Source organism: Carex rostrata, chromosome 10 (genome assembly GCF_964058835.1).
Source record: "Carex rostrata chromosome 10, lpCarRost1.2, whole genome shotgun sequence".
NCBI classification, from domain to species: Eukaryota; Viridiplantae; Streptophyta; class Magnoliopsida; order Poales; family Cyperaceae; genus Carex; species Carex rostrata.
Window position 1 is genome coordinate 8,046,977 of NC_135927.1, and position 24,427 is coordinate 8,071,403.

Below are 24,427 nucleotides of genomic sequence, written 5' to 3' on the forward strand. Positions count from 1 at the left end.
TTTTAATAGCTTTTATGCTTTCCTTTTCATTTCAATTTTTTTTTAACTTAAACTCGTGAGGAAAAAAAGAAGAAAAAAAAAAAAAGAACACCACACATGCCCACAAACTAGAAATTTAGGGTAGAATACAAAAACAAAACTATTTAGGTTACATATTGTATCTTTTCAAATTGATGTAATAAATGAAACTATTGCTTGATTAATGGCCCATGACATTGTACAATAAAGCCCATGACATTTAGGTTACATCTTATATCTTAATAAAGATAAAATGAAGCCTGTAATAAAAATTTTACTCGGAAAAGCCCATAAAATAAAGCCCAAAACAGATTGTTCAAAATTCAATGTCACAAACATCATCCAGGTCTCAACTCTCTCAAAATCTTAAATGATAAATATGGGGGATCTTTTTCTTCGGTGGTTGTTGGCATTTATGGAAAAATAGAAACAGAATCATTTTTGATGGCAAAGGAGCTCATCCGATGGTTGTTGCAGATCAAGCTATGCAGGAAGTGAAGCTCTGGATGAAATACTGCTAATGAAGATATAGATGCGCTGTACTTTACCAATTTCATTGTATTGCTGTTATTTGTTGTATTGTTGTTATTTACCAATTTCATTGGACTATATGTACTGATGTAACTCTCTGATAGTCTCTATCATATTTTTCAAAAAAAAAGATAAATTGCTCAAATGGAGGATTTGTAAAACTAAGTTCTGAACCTCAGATATCAATTTTTACTTTTGGGTTTCTAGTATTTCCCCAATTATTTAAATTACTAACTGATCAAAAAATACCAAAAAAAATATATTTAACATTAGAATAATTATAAACTTTTATTTCACTTTCAAATTGTATTATATCCTATTAGAATTCCTGATTGTCTCTGCAGCTAGATTTTTAGTCAAAAAAATGTATTACCATATAAATAATTCTGTGGCATATAGTTGTTTTTTAGACTGGTTTTATAGTTGTTTGTCTTCTAATACATAATTATGTGCTGTATATAGAGTACATTAAAAGGATATTCTACATTATCAATGGAACTTTAATTGAAAATTATCATGATTTGTCTGTGAAAACTTCAGCTGTCCGATGCATTAAATGGTGCCAAGTTTACATCATTCTTGTTAATGGGTCAATTTATATATAGTCATGTAGTTAGGTGGGTCATATTTTATATATCAAGGTGACTTGGATTTCTGCGCAATCCTAGTTTTGTCATTTTCATAATTTGTCATCTTATAATTATATCTCACTGATTTATTATCTGGGTCTTTTCTTGTTCATATGTCAGATCTAATTAATGTTCATGTCAATTAAAAATTGCTACTTCTTCTCCATTTTATGTCTGGACAAATTAACAATTACTTTTAATTTCTCGTTGTTTAGATTCAAGGTGAATCAAGAGGTACTTCCAAGATAACAGCAATTTCAAGAGATCTAGAAAGGAAATCGATTTTTCTCTAATAAGAGATTTGACAATCTCTTTAGGTATAAATTCTTATCTCCTCTTGTGTGAAAAATGAATGAATTTATTTATTTTTATTTAGTGCACAATAGATGCTTGATGAAACTATTAAGAAATAATATTGTTTGCTATTGTCATATAAATAACGTCATTTGTGTATTGAGCCAAGTGGTGATAGGAAAAATTTTAAATTCTCACCACATAGGCATACACATGAAATCCCTTCAGTTCCCATCGACTTTTCCCCCCTCCCCCTGAAATTTTTTTTGCCCCCTCTAAATGTTTGAATTGTAATTTGAGTTAAATTTAGAGTTAAAATTAAAATAAATTTCTTGAATTATGATTGATAATTAGAATTATAGGTTAGAGAATCATAAATTACAAGTCAGAGTATTGAAAAATACAAGTTAAAGCAATGTTTTTTTTATCAATTAGTATCAAATTAGTTAATTGATTTAAACACGATTTGATATTTTTTTTGTCCCCCCACGAAAATTTCGGGTCCGCCCCTGAATCCTATCTAGGTTCAAGTATTTTAGATTACATAATCAAATGCATGTGTTGCATCCATGAGCATCTATCCAATAAAATTAGAACATTCATTTCCTAATATCATGGATCAATGAGTTTGGTAAAGATTAAATTTGCATTTAAATCTCTGGGCCGGACCTACTTGTCAAAAAATAAATATAGCGTTAATTAAGCAGCGAATTATCAATACATTTTTGGTACAACTTGAACTTCATGGCACAAGAATTAATTTATTGCTCAGCTACTCAAATTAAAAATTTCACCCAATTACACATTTAATTTGCAATAGGTATTCCCTTAATTTACTTGAAAACAGTAGAACTAATTAGGACAACATTTTCTTTAATTAATTGGACCAATGACGACCAAAATTTTTAGATAAGAGTAACGGTTGGCAAACCTATATAATTAATGCAATAAATGTTTATCTTGCATATGTTTAATTAGCTTAGTAGAACAAAATGAGATTAATGAAGTTCATTCAAGATATATAACTTATTTTTTAATTGTGCAAAGTAAGGTTTATATCTTAAATGAGCCTCTATCCCAACTGGCTAGCTAGTAGATATAATAGCATTAAATCTATATAATATTTTATATTATTATGTACCTAATATTTGCAAAAATATGGGGTAAAGCATATAGCAGAACAAGTGAGGAAAATAAATGTTAAAAAATTTTCTCTTTGGTTGAAAATTGTAATAAGAGGTTAAGGTTAATAAAAGTTATTTCATTTACTTTTTGCAGTATTCGAAAATTTATATTTTCAACTTTTTAAATTAGAATATAATGGAAGAAAATAAGAAAATTACCTCTTTTCACCAAGTGGCGCATAAAATGCAACAAAAAGGTTTCAATAAATTATTATATACACCAAATGGAGAGCTATCACTTGAGTCTCCATGCTATTAATTATGAACTAGGTAACCCCTTAAAATCATAAAAATCTAATTTATTACTGATTTGATCTTCATAAGAATTTGATGTAAAATCCTAAATTGACAATCAATCAAATAGTGTACATTCAACTACATAGCGTCAATTTATGTATAATGTGAAATTGTATCGGATCTTAATTAGTTATAATTGGGTCAGTTCATTATTGTTAATTAATTTACCAAACTAATATTTTTTGGGATAAACCTTAATCTTAATTTGATCCGAAACTAATTATCTCTTAACAAACTAACAATATGAAATCAATCATAAACATAATATATAACAAATTGGATCTGATTCATGGCATTAATAATTTAATATAATTATAAAAAAAAAAGGAAAATTCTTATTGGAACCAGACCCATTAACCCACAACTAACCCATCATCCCTATAAAGCCGTGTCTAGCTCATATCTCATTTTCATATTTCTTTCTGTTACTATTTACATGTCTCCGCAATAAATATTCTGTGAAGGCCTCTCTTTCCCTCCTTCAAAGACCCTAACTACCTGACTTCTCTCTACTCAACAAAAAAAAAAAAAAACACACACACACACAAATTGTCAAGTTAACAATTTTTTTTCTCTCTCAGAAAAAAACATGGTCCAGCCCATTCCAATTCGGCACGTAACACCGCTAGTAATAATACCGCGAAGGCGAAGACTAGCAGTGATACGACTCGGTGGCACCCGGAGAAAGCACCAGTTGAGATGGCGCCTTAGCTTCCTGCCGCGGCTGCGTCAGGTAGTTACATACAAGAACCTAATCCGACGGCTGAGTTTGATTTGTAAGAAGCTTATGACAGACATGATCAAGGGGCCCGTAGGAGACGCGAGTCACATGCCACCACACATATCCATCGTATCGAGTTATTTTACGACACCGTTCATGTCGGTGCCGGACATTAGGCAGTGACAATGAAATGGTCTTCATTTGGGGTTGCACACAAGGGGTGAGTTAGTGTGCAATTATAGATATTTTAAGGGGATTATGTGTAAAAAGCCTCTTTTATCTTTGATATTCTTTTCCTTTTTAATTTGTAACATTTTCTAATCTTGCATGATATTAATTTGGGTCTTTTTGGAAAATAATATTAGAAAATTAATGATACAGAAGGATATTAAGAAAAATTCAGACATTTTAGCTTTGGCATGCATGCAAATAGAATTAAATAATTGTTTATTGTTTATGCTTTTGTAGTACATGTGTACGATACAAACTTAATTATAATTGTTAATAAACTTGTCCCAACCAAAATTGTTTGTAATTATCATTTTCTCACTCGCATAGTTTTTCATTTATTGATAATTCACTTTATTTTATGCAATTATGAGTTGGGAATAATAGATTAATAGTTAACAATCCTATTTAATACTCAGAATCGGTTAATTTTGGCACAGGATTACTTCAAACTTTGCCTAACTCGGTTTAGCTAGCTCGACTCGTTAACAATCCTATTTAATACATGATTAATTAGGTTTCATACTTGGATTATCAAATTTACAAGTTGCCATCAATATATATATGTAGTAGCTATTATATATACGTTCATTTTCTACTTAGAACCCTTTAAAAATAATAAATATACATTACTTCCAGCTGATGCTAATTAAAGTCATATTCCCATAAATTATATTTTCTGTTGTGGCAACAATTAAAATTTTCTCTGTCCATCTAATACATGCATGTATCACTAGGGGTGTCAATGGGTATGATATGGGTAGGGTGAAACCATTTTCACACTCATACCCACTAAAAATTAATCTTATCCATATCCTATTTATACCCGTTAAGAATTTTCCTTACCCATACCCGTTAAAATTAGCGGGTAACAAAACGGTAGTGGACGAATAATGAATAATACAAATATAATAATTTTATTAATTTTTCAAATAAATCATCAAAATTTATCATGTCATTGCTATGCAATCACAATTACTAATATAAAATTTAAATATAAATATGCAATTAATTCTAAGTAATAGTTTTTTATTAAGAAAAAAAAATCAAAATTACAAATATCTCTTCTAACAAATTTAATTCCTTAACTAAATAATAAACATTCAAATAAAAAAGTAAAATGTTTAGCGTAATATTCTTCTTATGTTATAATTTAGTTTATATATATAATTATTCGTTACCCAATAGATACGAAATAACATTTACCCATATATACCTATATCCATTTATCTAACGAAAAAAAAAATCCTTACCCATATACTCAATAACTTAACGAAAAAAAAATCTTATTCATACCCGTCTCATCGAATAAGATATGGGTAGGATAAACGGGTAAATGGGTGTCCTTGACACCCCTATGTATGTATGTATGTATGTATGTATGTATGTATGTATATAAAAATGCAAATGCATGCACATCCTGTTTAGGTGTATAACGGACAAAAAAGAAAAATCACACAACTAAATTTTTTGGGACTTAGTATGATATCACTTGTGAGGATAACATTATTACATTAAAATATATATATAGCGGAGAAAAAGCGAACCAAACTAGTAGAAAAAATGAAGTCAGTCACGAAGTTAGGTGCATATAGACAAAGACCTTCTAAACACTTTTCTAAAAAATCCTTCAACAATTATATAATTTGTTATAATACCATATATATTTATAGTTAATACATGGTTCACATTTTGTATAAATTTAGTTAAACAATGCAAATAATACATATGCAAAAACATAGTAAACCATGCATATAGTAAAAATAATGCGACAGTGGAGATTGGATTTCCCATTATATTTAAAAAATGACCTTTCTGTCTTTTAAAATAAATGGATATTATTGAGAAAATATATGCTAAAGCAGGAATTGTCAAATATTTATTAAGGAAAAGTAAAAAAAAGAGGTCAAATTATTGGTGACCTAGTTCACATCAACTGATGACTTTAGCATCATTAATTAAATGACATTACTAACATTGATGAATTAAGTATTAGAGTAGAACTAGCTAGGGTACTGTTCTTAAGCTCACCAAGGTGATTGGTGAGCTTAATTCCAAAACATATTAAATTAGTTTCAAACAATAAATTCAAACCGTTGAAACCGATTTACTTCACAAGTGATGAATTTATATGTAATGCTTTTAGAATTTCGATTTAATTTTGTATAAAGTCAAATGACCAAAAAGTGTTAAAAAAATAAATGCACTAAAATTAATTTATAAACCTTCTAATTTTGACAGCTTGACTTTATACTAAAATAATTCAAAAACTTAAAAACTTTGCATGCAAATTCATCACTTGTGAAGTAGATGGATTTTAACGGCTTACATTTGTCATTTGAAATTGATATAATATATTTTGGAGTTATGCTGACCCAATTCATACAACAAATGAGTTCTTTATAGCATAAAATAGTACTTTTTTGTATACAATAAAATTGATATTTAAGAAAAATAAATATCAAATGTCAGTATGGCATATATGCACTGATAAAAGCAAAAAAATTAATTAAGAAATATGAAATCAGAAAAACCAAGGCAAGAAATGAACCTCATTAATTATTCATTAAAATAGGCACTTGTATCAATTATTTGGTGAACTTACCTCAAAAACCTATTGCTTTCCTCCGAATCATAAATCCAAACAGTTTAAAGTAATCTATTTCACGAATGATGCATTAACGTACATATTCAACTTATAAATTTTTGAATTAATTTAATATAAAGTTAAGCGGTTAAAAATATTAATAATTTAATTTGAACACATTTATTTTCAATTGGCCACTTAACTTCATACTAATTTTTTTTAAAAATAATTTGTAGATCTCCAGACAATAGTACCAGTATGAGTATTCAAAATATTTTATCAATTATCAAAATGTGGTATCTGTAGCTTTTGCTTCAAATGCAAGAAATTCTAGCTTTTTTTTACTATTAGTATTGACAGGAATATATATATGGAGACATGTTTGTTCAATTGTTCTATATACATTCATTTCATAATATATTTGATCTATACCTAGAAAGAGAAAGCGCGTACCAGCCACTTGACCTGGTGAAACCCCAATTTCAAACCTCAGCAACCTTTGTGGCTTTAGATTTAGACATGGATTACAGTATTCTATGACCAATTTAGATGCCCACCAAATGAGTTAATTAATTAGTACCAAACTTTCTAACAATTCCTTCAAATTTTAGTCAAGTTTAAAAGAAAAAGGTGAGAGAGCATGAAAAGCACACCTAAGAGGTTCATACTTAGATTCAACCTTTGTTGAAATGTACCAGAATAATTGCCTTATCAACACATAGCTAGTAATAGTTTTTGAGGAATTGTAACCTTTGTTGAAATTTACCAGAATAATTGCCTTATCAACACATAGTAATTAATAGTTTTTGAGGAATTGTAACCTTTGTTGAAATTTACCAGAATAATTGCCTTATCAACACATAGTAATTTACTGTTGGAATTAAAATGCCATTAGGTAAAACTCAAATAATATAATGGGTTCTATAATCTCAACACATAAGTTTACATTTGTACCAAATGTGTTATATAGTTTGTGTTTCCTTTCTTGTATAGCCTGAATATAGCAATCTAGCAAGGAAAAAACAAGTATAATTCAATTTGAAAAACCTTTTGTACAAAATATGACAGATTATGACAAACAGGCCAGTTGTAGTCTCTGTTTATTTTAATTTTAAGAAAATGATGTTACTGTCGCTGTCGTGATTTGAGACTGACAGCTTTTAAATCTATTTTTAATATTGACAGATTTAATATATATATATATAATTAATGGAGCCGACATCAGTGTATTGGCCACCAACTTCAAAGGTTATCATATATACTTCAAACAACAAATTCGAATTCGAGCCGTTCAAAATGATCTTCTTTATGATTTGACGTACATACATACAAAATTTATATATATTTTTAAATTATTTTAATACAAAATCAGATAGTAAAAAAATAATGAAAATGAATGCATCAAAATTAACTAAAAAAAAAAATTCTCACGTTTAACCATTTGACTTGATATTAAATAAATTTGACAAATTATAAATTTTATATGTAAACACAACTCATATAGCAAATCAGTTTGAACAACTTTGTTTCATCATTTCAAGCCAATTCAATAGGTTTCGAAATTGATGGTATTTAAATTTAACTTCTGAATGATGCTTTTGTGATTTGATATTATCAGGTCATATACAAGTTTAATGCTAAAAGGGAAAACTGATGTAACAAATAATACAAGTTTGGAAAAAAATAAAAAAAATAGGATGGCATCTATGAGCTGATTAGTAAAGACCATGAAAAGTAAAGGCTGTTAAAATTTTGCTTTCAGTAACCAATCTAATCACCAGTAAAGTAATTGAGGCATTTCATTAATAATTTCAGATTTTGATTGAAACTAAATCCTGGATAGGGAAATGATAAACATAAATGCCACCTCAATCCAATGCAAGATATTTCATTTAAAAAAAAAAGAATCGATTCAATATTAACCCCCACCGCCTGTCTAGCTAATACTTTAGGCACATACATTACGCAATAATTACCAGAAAACCATAAAAACTTTAAAAACCGCACAAATAAAGTAAAATGATAACAATAAACATATCCAATTTTTCGAGACACATGAAAACAAATAGTTACCAGCCCACTAAAACAGAAGCCGTGCAGAGAAAAAAATGGTACGGCCAAGCAGGCTGTATAAATTACCCCAAATTGAAACAAACTGAACAGAGACAAAGAGACACTAATCAAAATCAAGGAACTCCATTCGTTTGCGCATCGACCCTTTCAGATCCTTCAAGTCTTTCTCTGCCTTCTCAGCCTGGTTCAATAAGAAAATATTCACATAAATACCTAATGTTAATCACCACATCTAATGCTGTCAATACGATTATGTCTTACCATTTGGGCAAATTATTTGTTAGTATTTTAACTCAGAAACCATTGATATGCTTAAATATTTCTGTGGGGTCCATCTATTTACCATGTCAAAAAGTCTTCCCTAAAAATTGACATCATTTAAGGCTAATAACAACATACTGTGTGGTCATTAATAAAATCCATAAACAAACTATAGCACAAAAATGAGAAAAAGTGATTCTGGACAATTAAAAAACAGTGATTTTGTACCTATTAAAATATAATAAAAAATTTCCAAAAAATATAAATTTTGGTCTCCAAACACATTTTAATATGGAGATAATGTTGAATGATTCAGATCGACTGTTTGGACCTTAAAATTGTGAAAATGAGAAACAGTAATAACTAAAACTGCAAACTAAGCTCACACTGGTAAACAATTGTCTGGTCATCCAAAGTTCAAATCAATACAAACGAGCAAGGTATTGTAATACCTTTCATACAGCATACTGGTACAAGCAGTATGGAAAACCATATAACAATCTTTTATTGGCTGGTACCCAATTGTCTGGCTTCCATGCCAGTACAAAAAAGCCACTGTCATACAAAAAGCTATTACCGCTACAAAATCAGTGAATACTCATACAATACCAAATAAAAACAAGGCCGATGTTTCTCCATAATAGACTGGTCATTAGAAGGCTCAAAACATTAGAACTGACATGGTACCAGCACAAAAAAAAAACAAAGGTATAAGAGTAAAATACTTTTCTAATTTCAGCTTCTGAGACCCAGGTCATATGAGCAGGAAGTTCATCTCTCTCTCGATCCTACAATAAAAGAAAATTAATAATGAAGTTAATAATACAAATGACAGTAAAAACTCATTAACTGGTAACACTAAAAGTACACAAGAATCCAACGACAATATTCCGACAAGTTATTACAAAATATATGGTAATGATAAGATGCAAAATGGTTAAATGGTACCCATTAAACCCTATTCCAACCATAGCCACATAGCACATCATTAGTAAACAAACACAGTAATCAAACTATAAAAAGTACTAATATTTCTCCATAATTGCCAAGAATATTTCAGAAACAAGCATGTTTACTTCTTGATTTATCAATAACCAAAAGATTTCTTTCTCTGAATAACATCCAACAAAATATTATATTTGTCAATAACACAATCTTTCTCAGGTTACATTTAATGGACAGCAATAGTGGCAAGCTTGTAAATAACACCTCAATAGTTAAATAGCCCTCAATTATTTAAATTTACCAAAAAAATTAAATATTTAAAATCTATTTTCTAAAAGTGGTTTGGGTCCCAAATGTAATCATAAAAACTACAAGGCGTTATCTTCAACTAATGTAACAATCAAGTAAGTTCATTAAATGCAAAAAAGAAAAAGAAAAAGAAATTAAAAGAAATTACCAATTCTCCTATCAGTACTACATTTTCACCGCGAATTACATACAGACCGAGTGGCACATCACAGTAGAGTTCTCCTACTATAACTCTTTCACATGCATTCTGAAGCACCACATTTGCTACACAGACAAATTAAAAACAATAACAATTTCTATCTTCAGGATATAAATGAAAAATTACAGATTTTAAGTACCAGTAGGTACAAAGGCAACAAAAGCACAGAATAAAGATAATTCTGCATGCAAAACACTTTTGTGCTTGATCTTCACTTGCCATGTATATCTATCAAATATGGAATAGAGTGGAAAAGAGGTTCTATTCCTGCCGAACAAGAGAAGAAGTGAGTGGAATTGTGCAATTGAGCATAGTGGAATTGGGTTTGAATTTTTGCAGTCAACCCTTTTTTTTTTTTTTACATTTTAGTCCCTCCTCTATTCCTCTATGAGCCAATTCATTATTCCATGGAAAAGGTGGAATAGAGGAATTGTCATTTTTCAAGAGATGAATTTGAAGCCTATTCCAAATTCCTCTTTTCCTCTATTCTAATATTTTGCCGAATGGGCCCGTAGAAAATTATCTAATTAAATGAACAAATGTAGTAAAAAGTAATAAAAAGGAGTACCGAATTGATCGAATGAACAAAGCGTGCCTAGTAACTTGCGACCATCTCTTAACAAAACAATAAGTTTCTCTGTTTACAGTAAAAAGATGAATACTTGAGTGGTATGAAAAATTCCTAAACTATTGTTTAAAAATTAATAAACAATATCAAACTTCTAAATTTACCAGTACCTGTTGTTCTTTAAAATTAATTCCTTAATGATTCTGATCAGCATTATAAACAGTCAACATGATAACTACTGTACTTCAATTAAAAAAAAAAACTAAATTTGCTTCAATCAACCAAACTATTGTTTAAAAATTTATAAACAATATCAAACTTCTAAATTTACCAGTACCTGTTGTTCTTTAAAATTAATGCCTTAATGATTCTGATCATGCATACTGTAATTCAATATTAAAAAAAAAAACCTAAATTTGGTTCAATCAACCAAAAATTCCCACATAACTGAACTATTTAAACAAACTTACTGTCAAGAAAACTAGCAAGAGAGGTTGAGAGGAACAACTCATCAGGTCCAGCCCAAGACATCACGACCAATTTTCCGATTCGTCACCAAATTTTCTCAGAAATTCGCATGTGAACCGCAATTCTCGGATCAACAAATCAAGCAAACTTCAAATTCAATTTCGAAAAAGAAAACAGATGAGATCTTTCTGCCAAAGAACAATGGTAGATAGAATCTTTCCGAAAAATCAAAACCAACACAAGGAATCAAGGAAATTGAACCGATCGGTGGGATTGCGCTCGAGCTAGGGTTTTTCTCTCCTCTCTCTCTATCTCTTTCTCTACTCGCGTCGAAGCGGTGTCGTGTCAAATGGATTCGAGCCCGACTCGAACTGGACCCATTAAAGAAGGATCCATATCCCCTCAAGTACATGATGATATTGCATGAGAGATTAACGGTCCAGATTAATTACATCCGGGCCAAACTATAGGGGGTTAGTTTTGAGATTCGTTCCAGGTTAAAAGAACGGTCTGGATCAATATATTGCATCTCAGTCCTCAGGTATTGCACTGGATGTGAATCCGTAGAGAAGAACTGCTCAGATCTAAATTTTCTTTTTCCTTTTTTTGTCTGGATACGTGGTCTCCTGTTGGAATACATTCTCCAAGGTACGTCAAATTTTGTATTTAGATCTAAACCGTGCAATATGCTCTGCACGAATATTGAAGGTTGCCGTGCACTAAGACGGATGGATGAATTCTGAGCGAACGATTGGGATCTAAAAACAAAATTTCAGGTACTTTAGGAGACTGGACTTGAGAGAGACACCTGAGCTTGCATACTAATCAGGGGATTGTAACCGGTGTACATAGGAAATAGTATTGACGGCGTGGTTTTTCCTTTATGCAGTGCACAGCTTATAGAAAAAAGTTTTACTGTACAAGACTCGTGAGCTGCATGGAGCAAAATGTGCTCTGTCAATTTCTTTACTGTACTTTGGAATTCTCAGAGAACCTTTTTTTGTGCGTCTATATACCCCTTAACATATTAACTAATTTTATTTAGTAAAAATAATATTAACAAGATATATAAAAAAAAAAACAGAATTTATATATAGTTAAATAATAAATATCTCACAAGAAATGTTTCTTGTTGAATATTATTATTACTAAATGTAGTTTCAACTATCAGAGACGGATCTACACTTTCGAACTATAGGGATCAACCACATATGGAGGTTAATTATATTAAATTTTTATGCAGAGAATACAAATTAATTTTATAATGGAGATAAATTACTCATTCCTTCTATTGTCCACTATAGTTTTTTTTTTTGTTTCTATCATATTTGCTCTTGTATTATCTAAAAGTTGGACGCATAATTTATTTATTACGAGAGTTCAAATGTCTTCATTTTTTGTGCCTCAATCAAGTCTCAATTTTTAAAAACATAAATAACTTAAAATTTATAACTTAAAAGTCAAAATAAGACTGTTAAATATGATCTACATCATTTTATCTATGCACGTGTACAAAAAAATAATGATATTTCAACTTTGTTGTATTTGTTATCAAGAACTTATAAACAAATACTGGTGTGAATTATTTCTAGACGTTCATTTTTCAACTTATTGATTCACATAAAAACAAAATTGAATTGTGATAATTTTTTAGGAGCATGTATGTACTGAAAATCATATAGATCACATCTCACAATTTTATTTTGATGTTTATGTTTTAAATTTTGAGTTACTAATGTTTTAAAAATAGAGGTATGATGGAGGCACAAAAAATGAAGATATTTAAGTCCTCCTCATTAATTATTAATTTAATATATAAAAAAAGAAATAGAAAAAATGGGATGTGAAACTTTGACATCTCATGTTTTGAAAATCGGATCGAATGGCTTTGAATTATGTAACATTGAAAATATCAAATCAGAATCATATATATTAGAGACAATAAAAGACCAACACAGTTCTTATTAATTATATGCAGCATATAATTAAGGAAGGATTGTTATTTTACATGCATGTTGAGTAATCAATCAAAATATAAATATCATTTTATTATATTCTATCATATATTCAATTTTTTTAAGGTTTATATCATAACACATTACAAGTTTGTTGAATGCTCTCCACAAAATTAGAAGAAAAATTAAGTTTTTTCCGTGACAAGCAACCATTTTATTTTTTATTGTCTGTTTCCACATGTAAATACCACCATGCATGTAACTTAAATTTTTATTAATTAATGAAATATAGAAGGCTATATATAATATCACCTACTACTTAAAAGAAAGCAAGACACTAGTGGAAAAACAGAAATCAGGATCGGCCTATCTGGATCGGTTATATGGACACCCGATCCTAATAAGTATCTGGATCGGTTTATTTAAAAAAACCGATCCTAAAAACTATTCAGATCGGTTTTTAGTAACAACCGATCCTAGTTTATTACTATTAGGATCGGTTTTTTGTGGAAACGGATCCTGATACTATCAGGATCGGTTTTATTTTAGAACCGATCCTAATAGTTCAATCATTTGGATCAGTTTTTAGTAAAAACCGATCCTGATAGTATCAGGATCCGTTTCCAACAAAAACCGATCCTGATAATTAAAATATCTCAAATAAATCTTATTAATTGAAATATATCATAAAATAGCATCTGGATCGGGTCTATACATAATAACCGATCCAGATAACTTAAATACATATAACAAATTAAAATATATCAGAAAATAGCATCTGGATCGGTTTTTAGCAATAAAACCGATCCAGATACTATCAGGAACGGTTTTATTGCTAAAAACCGTTCTTGATAATTTTTTTTTTTTTTTTTTTTTTTTTTTTTTTTTTTTTTTTTTTAAGGTAGCATGGTAAAACCTGGCCAGCTTTCAAGTACTTTTTTTTTTTTTTTTAAAGAGGTTTATAATTAAATTAATTTCTTTAAAGAGGTCAAATTAAAGATATTTCATTCCCTATGTACATCCTATATATGAACCGTCTGATCAAATTCGAAATAATATGGTCTTGGTCTAACCATATATATTTTGTTATCTCAGGTAATATGAATTCGTTTCCATTTGTTCATGACATCAATTAAGCAATTAATTTTATGGTATTAATTTATAAATAACAAATAAATAATTAAACAAACAATTATACAAACACAAACAAGTTGTTTATTTTTTTTTAAATAATCTCTGGTTATATATATATATCTCAGATAACTTAAATACATATAACAAATGAAATATATATCAGAAAATAGCATCTGGATCGGTTTTTAGCAATAAAACCGATCCAAATACTATCAGGAACGGTTTTATTGCTAAAAACCGTTCTTGATAATTTTTTTTTTTTTTTTTTTTTTTTTTTTTTTTTTTTTTTTTTTTTTTAAAGGTAGCATTGTAAAACCTGGTCAGCTTTCAAGTATATATATTTTTTTAAAAAGAGGTTTATAATTGAATTAATTTCTTTAAAGATGTCAAATTAAAGATATTTAATTCCCTATGTACATCCTATATATGAACCGTCTGATAAAATTCGAATCAATATGGTCTTGGTCTAACCATATATATTTTGTTATCTCAGGTAATATGAATTCGTTTCCATTTGTTCATGACATCAATTAAGCAATTAATTTTATGGTATTAATTTATAAATAACAAATAAATAATTAAACAAACAATTATACAAACACAAACAAGTTGTTTATTTTTTTTTAAATAATCTCTGGTTATATATATATATCTCAGATAACTTAAATACATATAACAAATGAAATATATATCAGAAAATAGCATCTGGATCGGTTTTTAGCAATAAAACCGATCCAGATAGTTTTTTTCTTTTATTTGGAAAATCTTTTCATATGGTTATGTTTAAATAAATATAAAAAATTACATATTAGAAATATAAGTTAATTATTTAATAGAAATTTTAGAAAGCGTGCATTTTTTTTTCTCAATCCAAAATTAATGCATGTATCTAATAATCATGACTCATGAGAGATGAACCATATATATTATACGAGTAAGGCTGGGGTGCTATGGATAGCATATAGGCCTCTATGCTACGGCTCAATATTCAAGTTTTTAAAATCCAAACGGTCGATCCGAACCGTTCATCTTATTCTCCATATTAATATCTGCTTGGAGACCAAATTTTACATTTTTATGAAATTTTTTACTATTTATTAAGTATTTTACAAAATTGTTGATCCAACGGTGGCTGCACAAAACAGTAATAACAATTCTAGTATAAAGAGCAACAATATTGGTCGTTGCAAATCTGATCATTTCAAACCGGTCAAAATATACATAGAAATTAATGAATTTGACATTGGTCGTCAATTGTTATAAATCAGAGAGAATCTCCTACATAAAAATCATATAAATAGCCATTGTTAATTTATTAACCCGATAACTGTTGTTTTAATAAGAAAGTTTCTTCCATAAATTATTATTGTAATTATACATATACCACAATATATATCTAAAGATAATCAAATTAAACATATAGCTGAAAAAAAAAATCCCCTTCCTTCATTTTATTTAAGTGTTGAAATGGAAAATAAAATATATTATATGGCACAAGTCATTGATGCATAACCATATGAAAAGAAAATATATTATATGCACAAGTCATTTGAAAATTAAATAAAATTTTTATTAAATAATTAACTTATATTTCTAATATGTAATTTTTTATATTTATTTAAACATAACCATATGAAAAGATTTTCCAAATAAAAGAAAAAAACTATCTGGATCGGTTTTATTGCTAAAAACCGATCCAGATACTATCAGGATCGGTTTTTAGCAATAAAACCGATCCTGATACAATTTTTTTTTTTCAAAAAAATTTCTGCAAAAAAAAAAAAAAAAAAAAAAAAAAAAAAAAAAAAAAAAAAAATCAGGGTCGGTTTTTAATAAAAAACCGATCCTAATAGTATTAGGATCGGTTTTTTATTAAAAACCGACCCTGATTTTTTTTTTTTTTTTTTTTTTTTTTTTTTTTTTTTTTGCAGAAATTTTTTTGAAAAAAAAAAAATAGTATCAGGATCGGTTTTTTATAATAAAAAACCGATCCTGATACTATTTTTTTTCAAAAAAATTAGTATCAGGATCGGTTTTTTTATAAAAACCGATCCTGATACTATTAGGATCGGTTCTTTATAAACAACCGATCCTAATGATAACTTTCTATATAACCAGCTTAGCTAGGGTTCTTCTTATTTTCATTTCGCGCCTCTCATTTTCAATTTAGCGTCTCTGTCTCTGTCTCCGTATCTCCCTCTCAAATCCTCAGTACTCTCTCTCTCTGTCTCCGTCTCTCTCTCTCCTCCGTGTGTCTCTCTATCTTTCTCTCCGTCTCTTCCTCTCAAATCCGAGCATCTCGCACCTCCGGCTCAATTGTGCCAATTTTTTATTTTTTTTATTGTTTCAAAAATGAATTAATGGTGTTTGTATATTGTTTTACAGTTTTGAGGACATCTCTCTCAAGTTACTTAATCATCCGGCCGATCAACTATCATGGTATTAGCTTTATCTAATTTTCTCATTATTATACTTTTAAAACACATTTTTTTGTATTTTTTATTGGAAAATGTTTTTCTATCTAATTGTTACCTTTGTTTTTGTTTTTAGGATTTTTTTTAATCTCAAGTGATGTGATTGCAAAAGAGGTAATTATTGATTTTTTTATTGTTGTGCTTTACATTAATTGCATAATTGTGTATATTGCATAAATGTGTGTTAATTGAAGAAATAGCCCAATTAGTCACTTGTATGTTTGTTAATTAATTTTTTTTTTGGATTTAAATTTATTGTTATAATATGTAATGCTTCACAAAACTTTGTATGAAGTACATGAATTTTTTGTAATAGTTTAATATGTGTATGATAATTAATTTAGAATGTGTATATGATATTTAATTGATTATTGCTTCTTACTGTGCAAAAAAAAAAAATTTAGGATGCTGGCCAGCAAAATATATATGGAAGCTGGTCAAATAAATAAAAATATTTTTTTTAGCCTCAATAAAACATCAGGATCGGTTTTATATAAAAACCGATCTTGATAGTACGTATCAAGATCGGTTTTTATTCAAAAACCGATCTAGATATGTAATTTTAAAAAAAAAAAATCGAAAATACTATCAAGATCGGTTTTTATATAAAAACCGATCTTGATAGTACTATCAGGATCGGTTTTTAGCAATAAAACCGATCCTGATACAATTTTTTTAAAAAAAAAAAAAAAAAAAAAAAAAAAAAAAAAAAAAAAAAAAAAATCAAGGTCGGTTTTTAATAAAAAACCGATCCTAATACTATTAGGATCGGTTTTTTATTAAAAACCGACCCTGATTTTTTTTTTTTTTTTTTTTTTTTTTGCAGAAATTTTTTTGAAAAAAAAAAATTTGTATCAGGATCGGTTTTTTTATAAAAACCGATCTTGATAGTACGTATCTGGATCGGTTCTTAGTCAAAAACCGATCTAGATAACAACTATTAAGATCGGTTTTGTTAAAAAACCGATCCTAATAGTTTCTATTTGGATCGGTTCTTTAAAAAATATAAAACCGATCCTGATAGTATCAGTATCGCCTTCAACAGGATCGGTTGGATTCCGATACTGATATGTGTATATAACCGATCCTGATTCCATATTTTCCACTAGTGAGAACACTCATACACCACAGAGTTTAAATAATGATATACGATCGTCAGACGGACAAGGTAATGTTGTCAAGTGATTAATCGAGAATAATCGAAAATTATCGGCCATATTCGGAAATAATTGTTCGATTAGTCAGAAAATTTCATAACGTTTTGGTTACCGCCAACAATTAATCGGCCGATTAAATTAGCTTAAACTGACGTTACAACACTGATACATCATGAAATGAAATACAATATTTATTATTTTCATTAGTTGTACAACTGGTTTAAAATTCTTGCCAAAGAATTTAAATTACAGTAAAACCAATTTAGTCCTTAAACTTTCAAGAATTAAAGAAAAGTGCATACACAATAATTAAAGCTGATTAAAAGCCATAAGAAGAGGTTATATATACTTGTGATCAGTATTTCTCAGTTAATCAGCAGTGGAAGTTACAATAGCACGAGTGCATTAGAGGTATACTACGACAACTGCCACCGGATAAACCTTCAGACATACAGGCTCTGGTGCAAAGTAAGAATGTGCAATATCCTCTGAACATGTGGCTCTGAGTTTGGCATATCCTTGCCTCAACCATTGCTAATGGTCCCATCTCTTTATTAATAATTTGTTCGAGGAAAAAAAATGTTATGTTAGATTGAAATCAGATAATATGTTCATATAATCCAAAAATAAATACTGTTTGACAAGTTTTTGTAATTAATTATGTCTAACATTTATTTTGGACTCAATGGAAAATGAAAAATTCTATTTGATTTTTCACCATTTCATACATGGTAAGGTATATATTGCTTCAAGGGCTTTTTACCTCCTTTTTTGAGTAAAGGTTGCAGGTCTAACTATTTAATTATTTAATATTCATAAAGAATTGTGCGACCTCCTATACAGAGAATATTACTTTTGCCACTCGACTAAAAACTGATTCTCGCTTTTACCCTTTTATGTAAAGAGAGTTGGACATTGCAATTGATTAATTATAAATTAAATACATATTCCTTCACTACAAGTTGAAAGAATAATGAAGAGAGATTTAGAGAGAGAAAGAAAGATGAAAAACCAGATGCAAAAAGTAGCACAAATAGGAGAAACAATGATGAAAAAGGCTTGTTTGTTCTGATCTCCATTGTAGACAAGAAAAATTCTTAAGTGGAGAAAAATTTTGTTTTGGAAAGGAGATAATGCCTCTTTATGTTTTATAATGCCTAATGTTATGGTTCTGGACCTCTAGGATGATCTGATGTGTTGGCATTGTATCTGGAATTTTGTTTTTGAGTTCATAATAATTAATTAATCTTCTATAGATAGGAAGGTAGGTAGTTGTCCAGATTAGGCTTAGGTGTTTTTGCATAAAATTGTGGTTAGAATTAATTAAGTAATTTAGAAAAAAATATGTTCAATAAAATGAGCATTTTTTTAATGCTGTAAATTAATTACATACCAAGAATTTTGTGGAAATTGTTAGCTCCATAGAAGATTAATTACAATATATCATCTATTGTTAATTACCTCCGTGTATACCTTAAAATTTTTCATTTTTGTAACTTCAGAGATATATATATACATGAAAAGATTTAGGTCTGGTGGAAAGAATGACAGTGTTCGATGGACATTGATCCGCTTTAAAATTTGTGTGGTCCGATTTAATTTAAAATTTACTCTGTCAATCTAAACTAACGCACAAATCTTGATGCGGACTGAACATTTTGGATCAGACATTAGACAGAATATCTCGGATCAGACATCAGACCCGAAATTGGACTTTCTTAAAAAAAAAATAGGTGAGGACTGCTAGGTGTGAGTTCTTTATGGGCCCACCCCATAATATAGTTGTTTGGAATACAAGAGAAAAAAATAAGAGTGAGTCTATGGTACTATGCATATCACGGGTTGTTACCGTGCTACGGCTCTATATTCGAGTTTTTAAATCCTAACGGTCGATCCAAACCGTTCATCTTGTTCTCCATATTAATATGTGTTTGGAGACCATATTTTACATTTTTTGAAATTTTTTTACTATTTTTTTAGATATTTAGAAAATCACTTGATCTGAAAATTCTGGACCATCCAAAAACAGTGATTTTCAATAAATCTAAAAAAATAGTAAAAAAATTTCAAAACATGTAAAATTTGGTCTCCAAACACATATTAATATGGAGAACAAGATGAACGGTTCGGATCGACCGTAAGAATTTGAAAACTCGAATATAAAGCCGTAGCACGGTGCCAATCGTAATATGCATAGTACCATAGACTCACTCAAAAAGAGTGAGTCTATGGTACTATGCATATCATGGGTTGTTACAGTGTTACAGCTCTATATTCGAGTTTTCAAATCCTAACGGTCGATCCGAAGCGTTCATCTTGTTCTCCATATTAATATGTGTTTGGAGACCAAATTTTATATTTTTTGAAATTTTTTTACTATTTATTTAGATATTTAGAAAATCACTTGATCTGAAAACTCTGGACCATCCAAAAACAGTGATTTTCAATAAATCTAAAAAAATAGTAAACAAATTTCAAAAAATATAAAATTTGGTCTCCAAACACATATTAATATGGAGAACAAGATGAACGCTTCGGATCGACCGTTAGGATTTGAAAACTCGAATATAGAGCCGTAACACTGTAACAACCCATGATATGCATAGTACCATAGACTCACTCATTCTTAAATCATATTTGTTTGAGAGATTAGAGATAAAGTGATAACTTTTATCCCTTTTGAAATTGATAATAAGAATTATCCTCTTATCCGCAAACCCGCAAACTTTACTTTAATCAAATTTTAAGAAATATAATTTATGCTCTTATCTCTCTACTCTCTATTCCAAACAAATATGACCTAACAATACAAATGCCCCTTTGAAGAAAGCAATTCTAGCATGCCTTGACAAACAAGAGGTCACGACGGATCAGTATATATTCTCAGGTACCTGACTTACCACAATTGAAACATATGGCCCATATTTATTCTCAGTTGGTGCCTATTCGGGATGGCACGTACAAAAGACAGACACTTTTTGTGAGGATAAAAAATGACTTTTCGCGACGGAGCACCGTTATAAACATGCTTTTTTTATTCGCGACGGAGTTCCGTCATAAATGCATTTTTTCTCTCACGAAAAGTGTCTACTTTGTTGTTGTGGCAGGGACCAATATTATTTGTTCTTTGAGATTCGTGTCAAGTTAAAAGAATAATCATGAACCGCGCGCCCGTTTCAATTGTACTCAGTCAAGTAACCTGAGGGGATGTGAATTCAGGTCAGGACACGTGATTTCACTGTTCGAAGTGTTACATTAAATGTCTCCTTAATTCATAGCTATCTTAAAAATAATATAACTTTTATTTATTTATTAATTGAAATTTTCAGATAATTGACCTATTGTAATGGATTTAGGTTTTTTTTTTTCAAAATACTTATTTGCGACTAACGTTTAATTATAAATAATTTATAGAAATGATTTATTTTTAAGCTTTAATTTCTTTATTGACATAATAATTTTCTAGAAAATTAAATTAAAAAAACTTCCCAATTTTTTAAATTGTAACGTTAAATTTACTAAATCTTTTCTTCAGTTTCTGAACGGTTACTAAATCTTTTACTCCCTTTCTGTACTAGTACTAAATCTTACTACATCTTACTAAATATTTGGAAATAAATTAAAACTACCATATCAAATTCCGATTGGCTTAAAAAAATGAAGATATACTATAAGTGAACTGGCTTGAGGCTTCCCTCCGCGCTTCCTGTTCATTGCCAATAAAACCTTGCCAGTATGCATGGAGAAATAATGCACAGTTTCTATTATATACATAACAAAATTTAAATTACACAGAAATTATTACAAGCACTTCAACAACAGAAATGGTTTCTATTATCAGCTCTGAGCTAGTGGTACCAAGTGAGGCAACACCAAAGTCACCTCTCTGGCTATCCAACATCGACCTGGCTGGCCGGATGGCCCACACTCCTATGGTGTATTTCTATCGGCCAATCGATAGCGCTAGGCGTGATTTCTTCTATGTTGAATCACTGAAATCATCTCTGGCAAAGGCTCTCATTCCGTTTTATCCCTTGGCAGGTCGTCTTGGTGTGGATCATGAAGGCCGCACAGAGATCAAATGCACCGGGGAGGGAGTTCTTTTTGTTGTAGCTCGATCTGATACCATGTTAGATGATTTTGATAGCTTTGCACCATCAAGTGAGGTGAGAAACCTTTATGTGCCTCCTGGCGGACAACCGGATTCGGCTTGCATCCCACTTTTGGTACAGGTACAAGAATTTAAAATCAAAATACATGTATTGATATACTATTTTGATATTGGATTGCCAGTGTAGTTGTTTAAAATGTGGGGCTAAAACAAAGTAAAAAAAAAATATTAGAGATAGACGACATGGATTGTTCTAATAAAAGTGAATTTCAATTCATTAGCAGATCCCATTTTTTTTTTTTTTGCAAGCTCCAAAAATAGTTTTACAAAAGAAAAAATAAAACAAAAAGAGACATCTTTGAGAATTTCTAATTCTAAGGAGGAAATTCTATACTTGTAGATTTATTACCCCACCAACAACATGTTATACATTAATTCCTCATGCACAATGTAAAAAAGCTTGCGGTATATATTGTTTTTAACTTCTTTTAAATGTTACCAATTAGTCTTTTTTGCAATCTTAGTTGAACACTGAAATTGTTAAGTAAATAAAAAATAAAAATCATATCAAAATGTACGTACCTAAATGCAATTGAATGTAGACAAAGAATATCTTAATTCAGCAAATTCACGTAAATGAAGATTATTGGTTTATTTTCTTTAACCCTCACAAAATTTTTGAGAACCAAATTTATTTACAATTATTACTTGCTATAGGTCACATTCTTCAAGTGTGGGGGAGTTGCATTAGGCACTGCCTTGCACCACCAAGTGGTGGATGGTCGCAGTGCCTTCCACTTCAAGGAAACATGGTCTCACATTGCCTGCGGTGAAGACAGCTGCATTGTGCCACCTTTCTTTGATCACACTCTTCTTGCTGCCAGGCCCAATAGAAAAGTGATGTTTGACCACTTGGAGTACAAATCGAACCCAAAATCAATCATCCCTTCTGGCATTTCTACATTATATACTAGCTCCGTCCTAGAAATGTCGAACAAGCATATTGATGCACTCAAGTTTCGCTGCAGTGACACCGCTGGAGCTCGGGTGTCAGCATTCCGTGTAATCACAGCATTCCTTTGGCGGTGCTTTTGTGTAGCAAAAAAGTTGGATCTCAATTCAGAAACCCGGCTTTACACTATGATTGACATTCGCAACCGCATGTGCCCACCACTCCCACCTACCTATTTTGGCAATGCAGTTATACGCGTGTCTGTCTCGACAGTGGTCAGTGATCTCATCTCAAGTCCGATCAGTCACGTGGCAAAAATGGTATATGGAGCTACCAATTATGGTGATGATTATGCTAGGTCATTGATCGACTACTTGGAGATTGCTGGCATGGAGAACTTACCAAGAAGCGGTGTCCCAACTTCGGAATTGCGCGTCATTAGCTTGCTCGGGATGCCAACGGACAAGGCCGACTTCGGATGGGGGAAACCAATATTTTGTGCACCTGCTTACTACAGTGGATACATCTATCTTATGGATAGTCCCGGGAAGGAAGCGGGTGTGTCGGCTGTGGTGTCGTTGGAGGCAGAAAACATGTCAGTGTTCAAGAAATTGTTCTTGGAGGAGCTAGCTGCTTTAGATGTGTCTGAGTTCATTAGCAATGATCGATGTTCAGTGACTGGAGCATAAAGTGATCTATCAATTGCATGCAACTATATATTATCATAATAAACCTTAATTGCTTGGCTTTTAAATATTATTGTAAAATAAAATGTAATGCAACTTAGATCAAGTTTTTTGTGCCCAATTTTAGTTCTGGCCCCTTCTTTTAGAATTTCATATAATTTTTAAGGGGAATTAATTCCTGCCTTTTATTCAAAAACTTGAATAGTATTCATGGTTTGGAAACTCGACCGAGTCTGAGTTGACTCGGCCAAATCAACTCGGTATCGGTTGGGACCGATCCGAGTCTCACGCTCATGCGAGTTTTTCATCAAAACTCGGTTGAACAGTGTTTGACTTGGCCGAGTTATCCGATTTTTTATCCGAGTCAGACCGAGTTAAGCCGAGTCAAACCGAGTCAAACTGAGTCCTTTGATTATTTTATTATTTTTTCAAAATAGTTGTTGATCTATGATTTCAAATCACATAAAAAATTATGCTCACAAAAAAAAAAAATTCAATCACATACAATCCACATGTTGGATATGATGATGTTAATAATTATTCATTGGACACTACATTAATGTCTTCATTTTTTGGCTCTGTGCGTACAACAATACTCCCTTCGTAGTTTAATATAGAGGACGATGAGGTGATACAACTAGTTCGG

At 30.3% G+C, this 24,427-nt stretch overlaps 2 protein-coding genes across 2 annotated transcripts; one reads left to right on the forward strand and one right to left on the reverse strand.

The window, feature by feature from the left end:
* Positions 1 to 8,380: 8,380 nt before the first annotated feature.
* Positions 8,381 to 11,692, reverse strand: LOC144560668 (sm-like protein LSM1B). The gene is made up of 5 exons (XM_078309912.1): positions 11,315 to 11,692; positions 10,845 to 10,913; positions 10,226 to 10,341; positions 9,549 to 9,611; positions 8,381 to 8,743 (listed from the first exon to the last, which is right to left on the reverse strand). The coding sequence occupies exons 1-5, from the start codon at positions 11,373 to 11,375 to the stop codon at positions 8,666 to 8,668; spliced, it is 387 nt and encodes a 128-aa protein (XP_078166038.1). The 5' UTR covers positions 11,376 to 11,692; the 3' UTR covers positions 8,381 to 8,665.
* A 10,164-nt stretch (positions 11,693 to 21,856) lies between these two features.
* On the forward strand, positions 21,857 to 23,784 carry LOC144560236 (hydroxycinnamoyltransferase 4-like). Its single transcript, XM_078309401.1, has 2 exons — positions 21,857 to 22,264; positions 22,861 to 23,784. The coding sequence occupies exons 1-2, from the start codon at positions 21,857 to 21,859 to the stop codon at positions 23,782 to 23,784; spliced, it is 1,332 nt and encodes a 443-aa protein (XP_078165527.1).
* Positions 23,785 to 24,427: the final 643 nt, after the last annotated feature.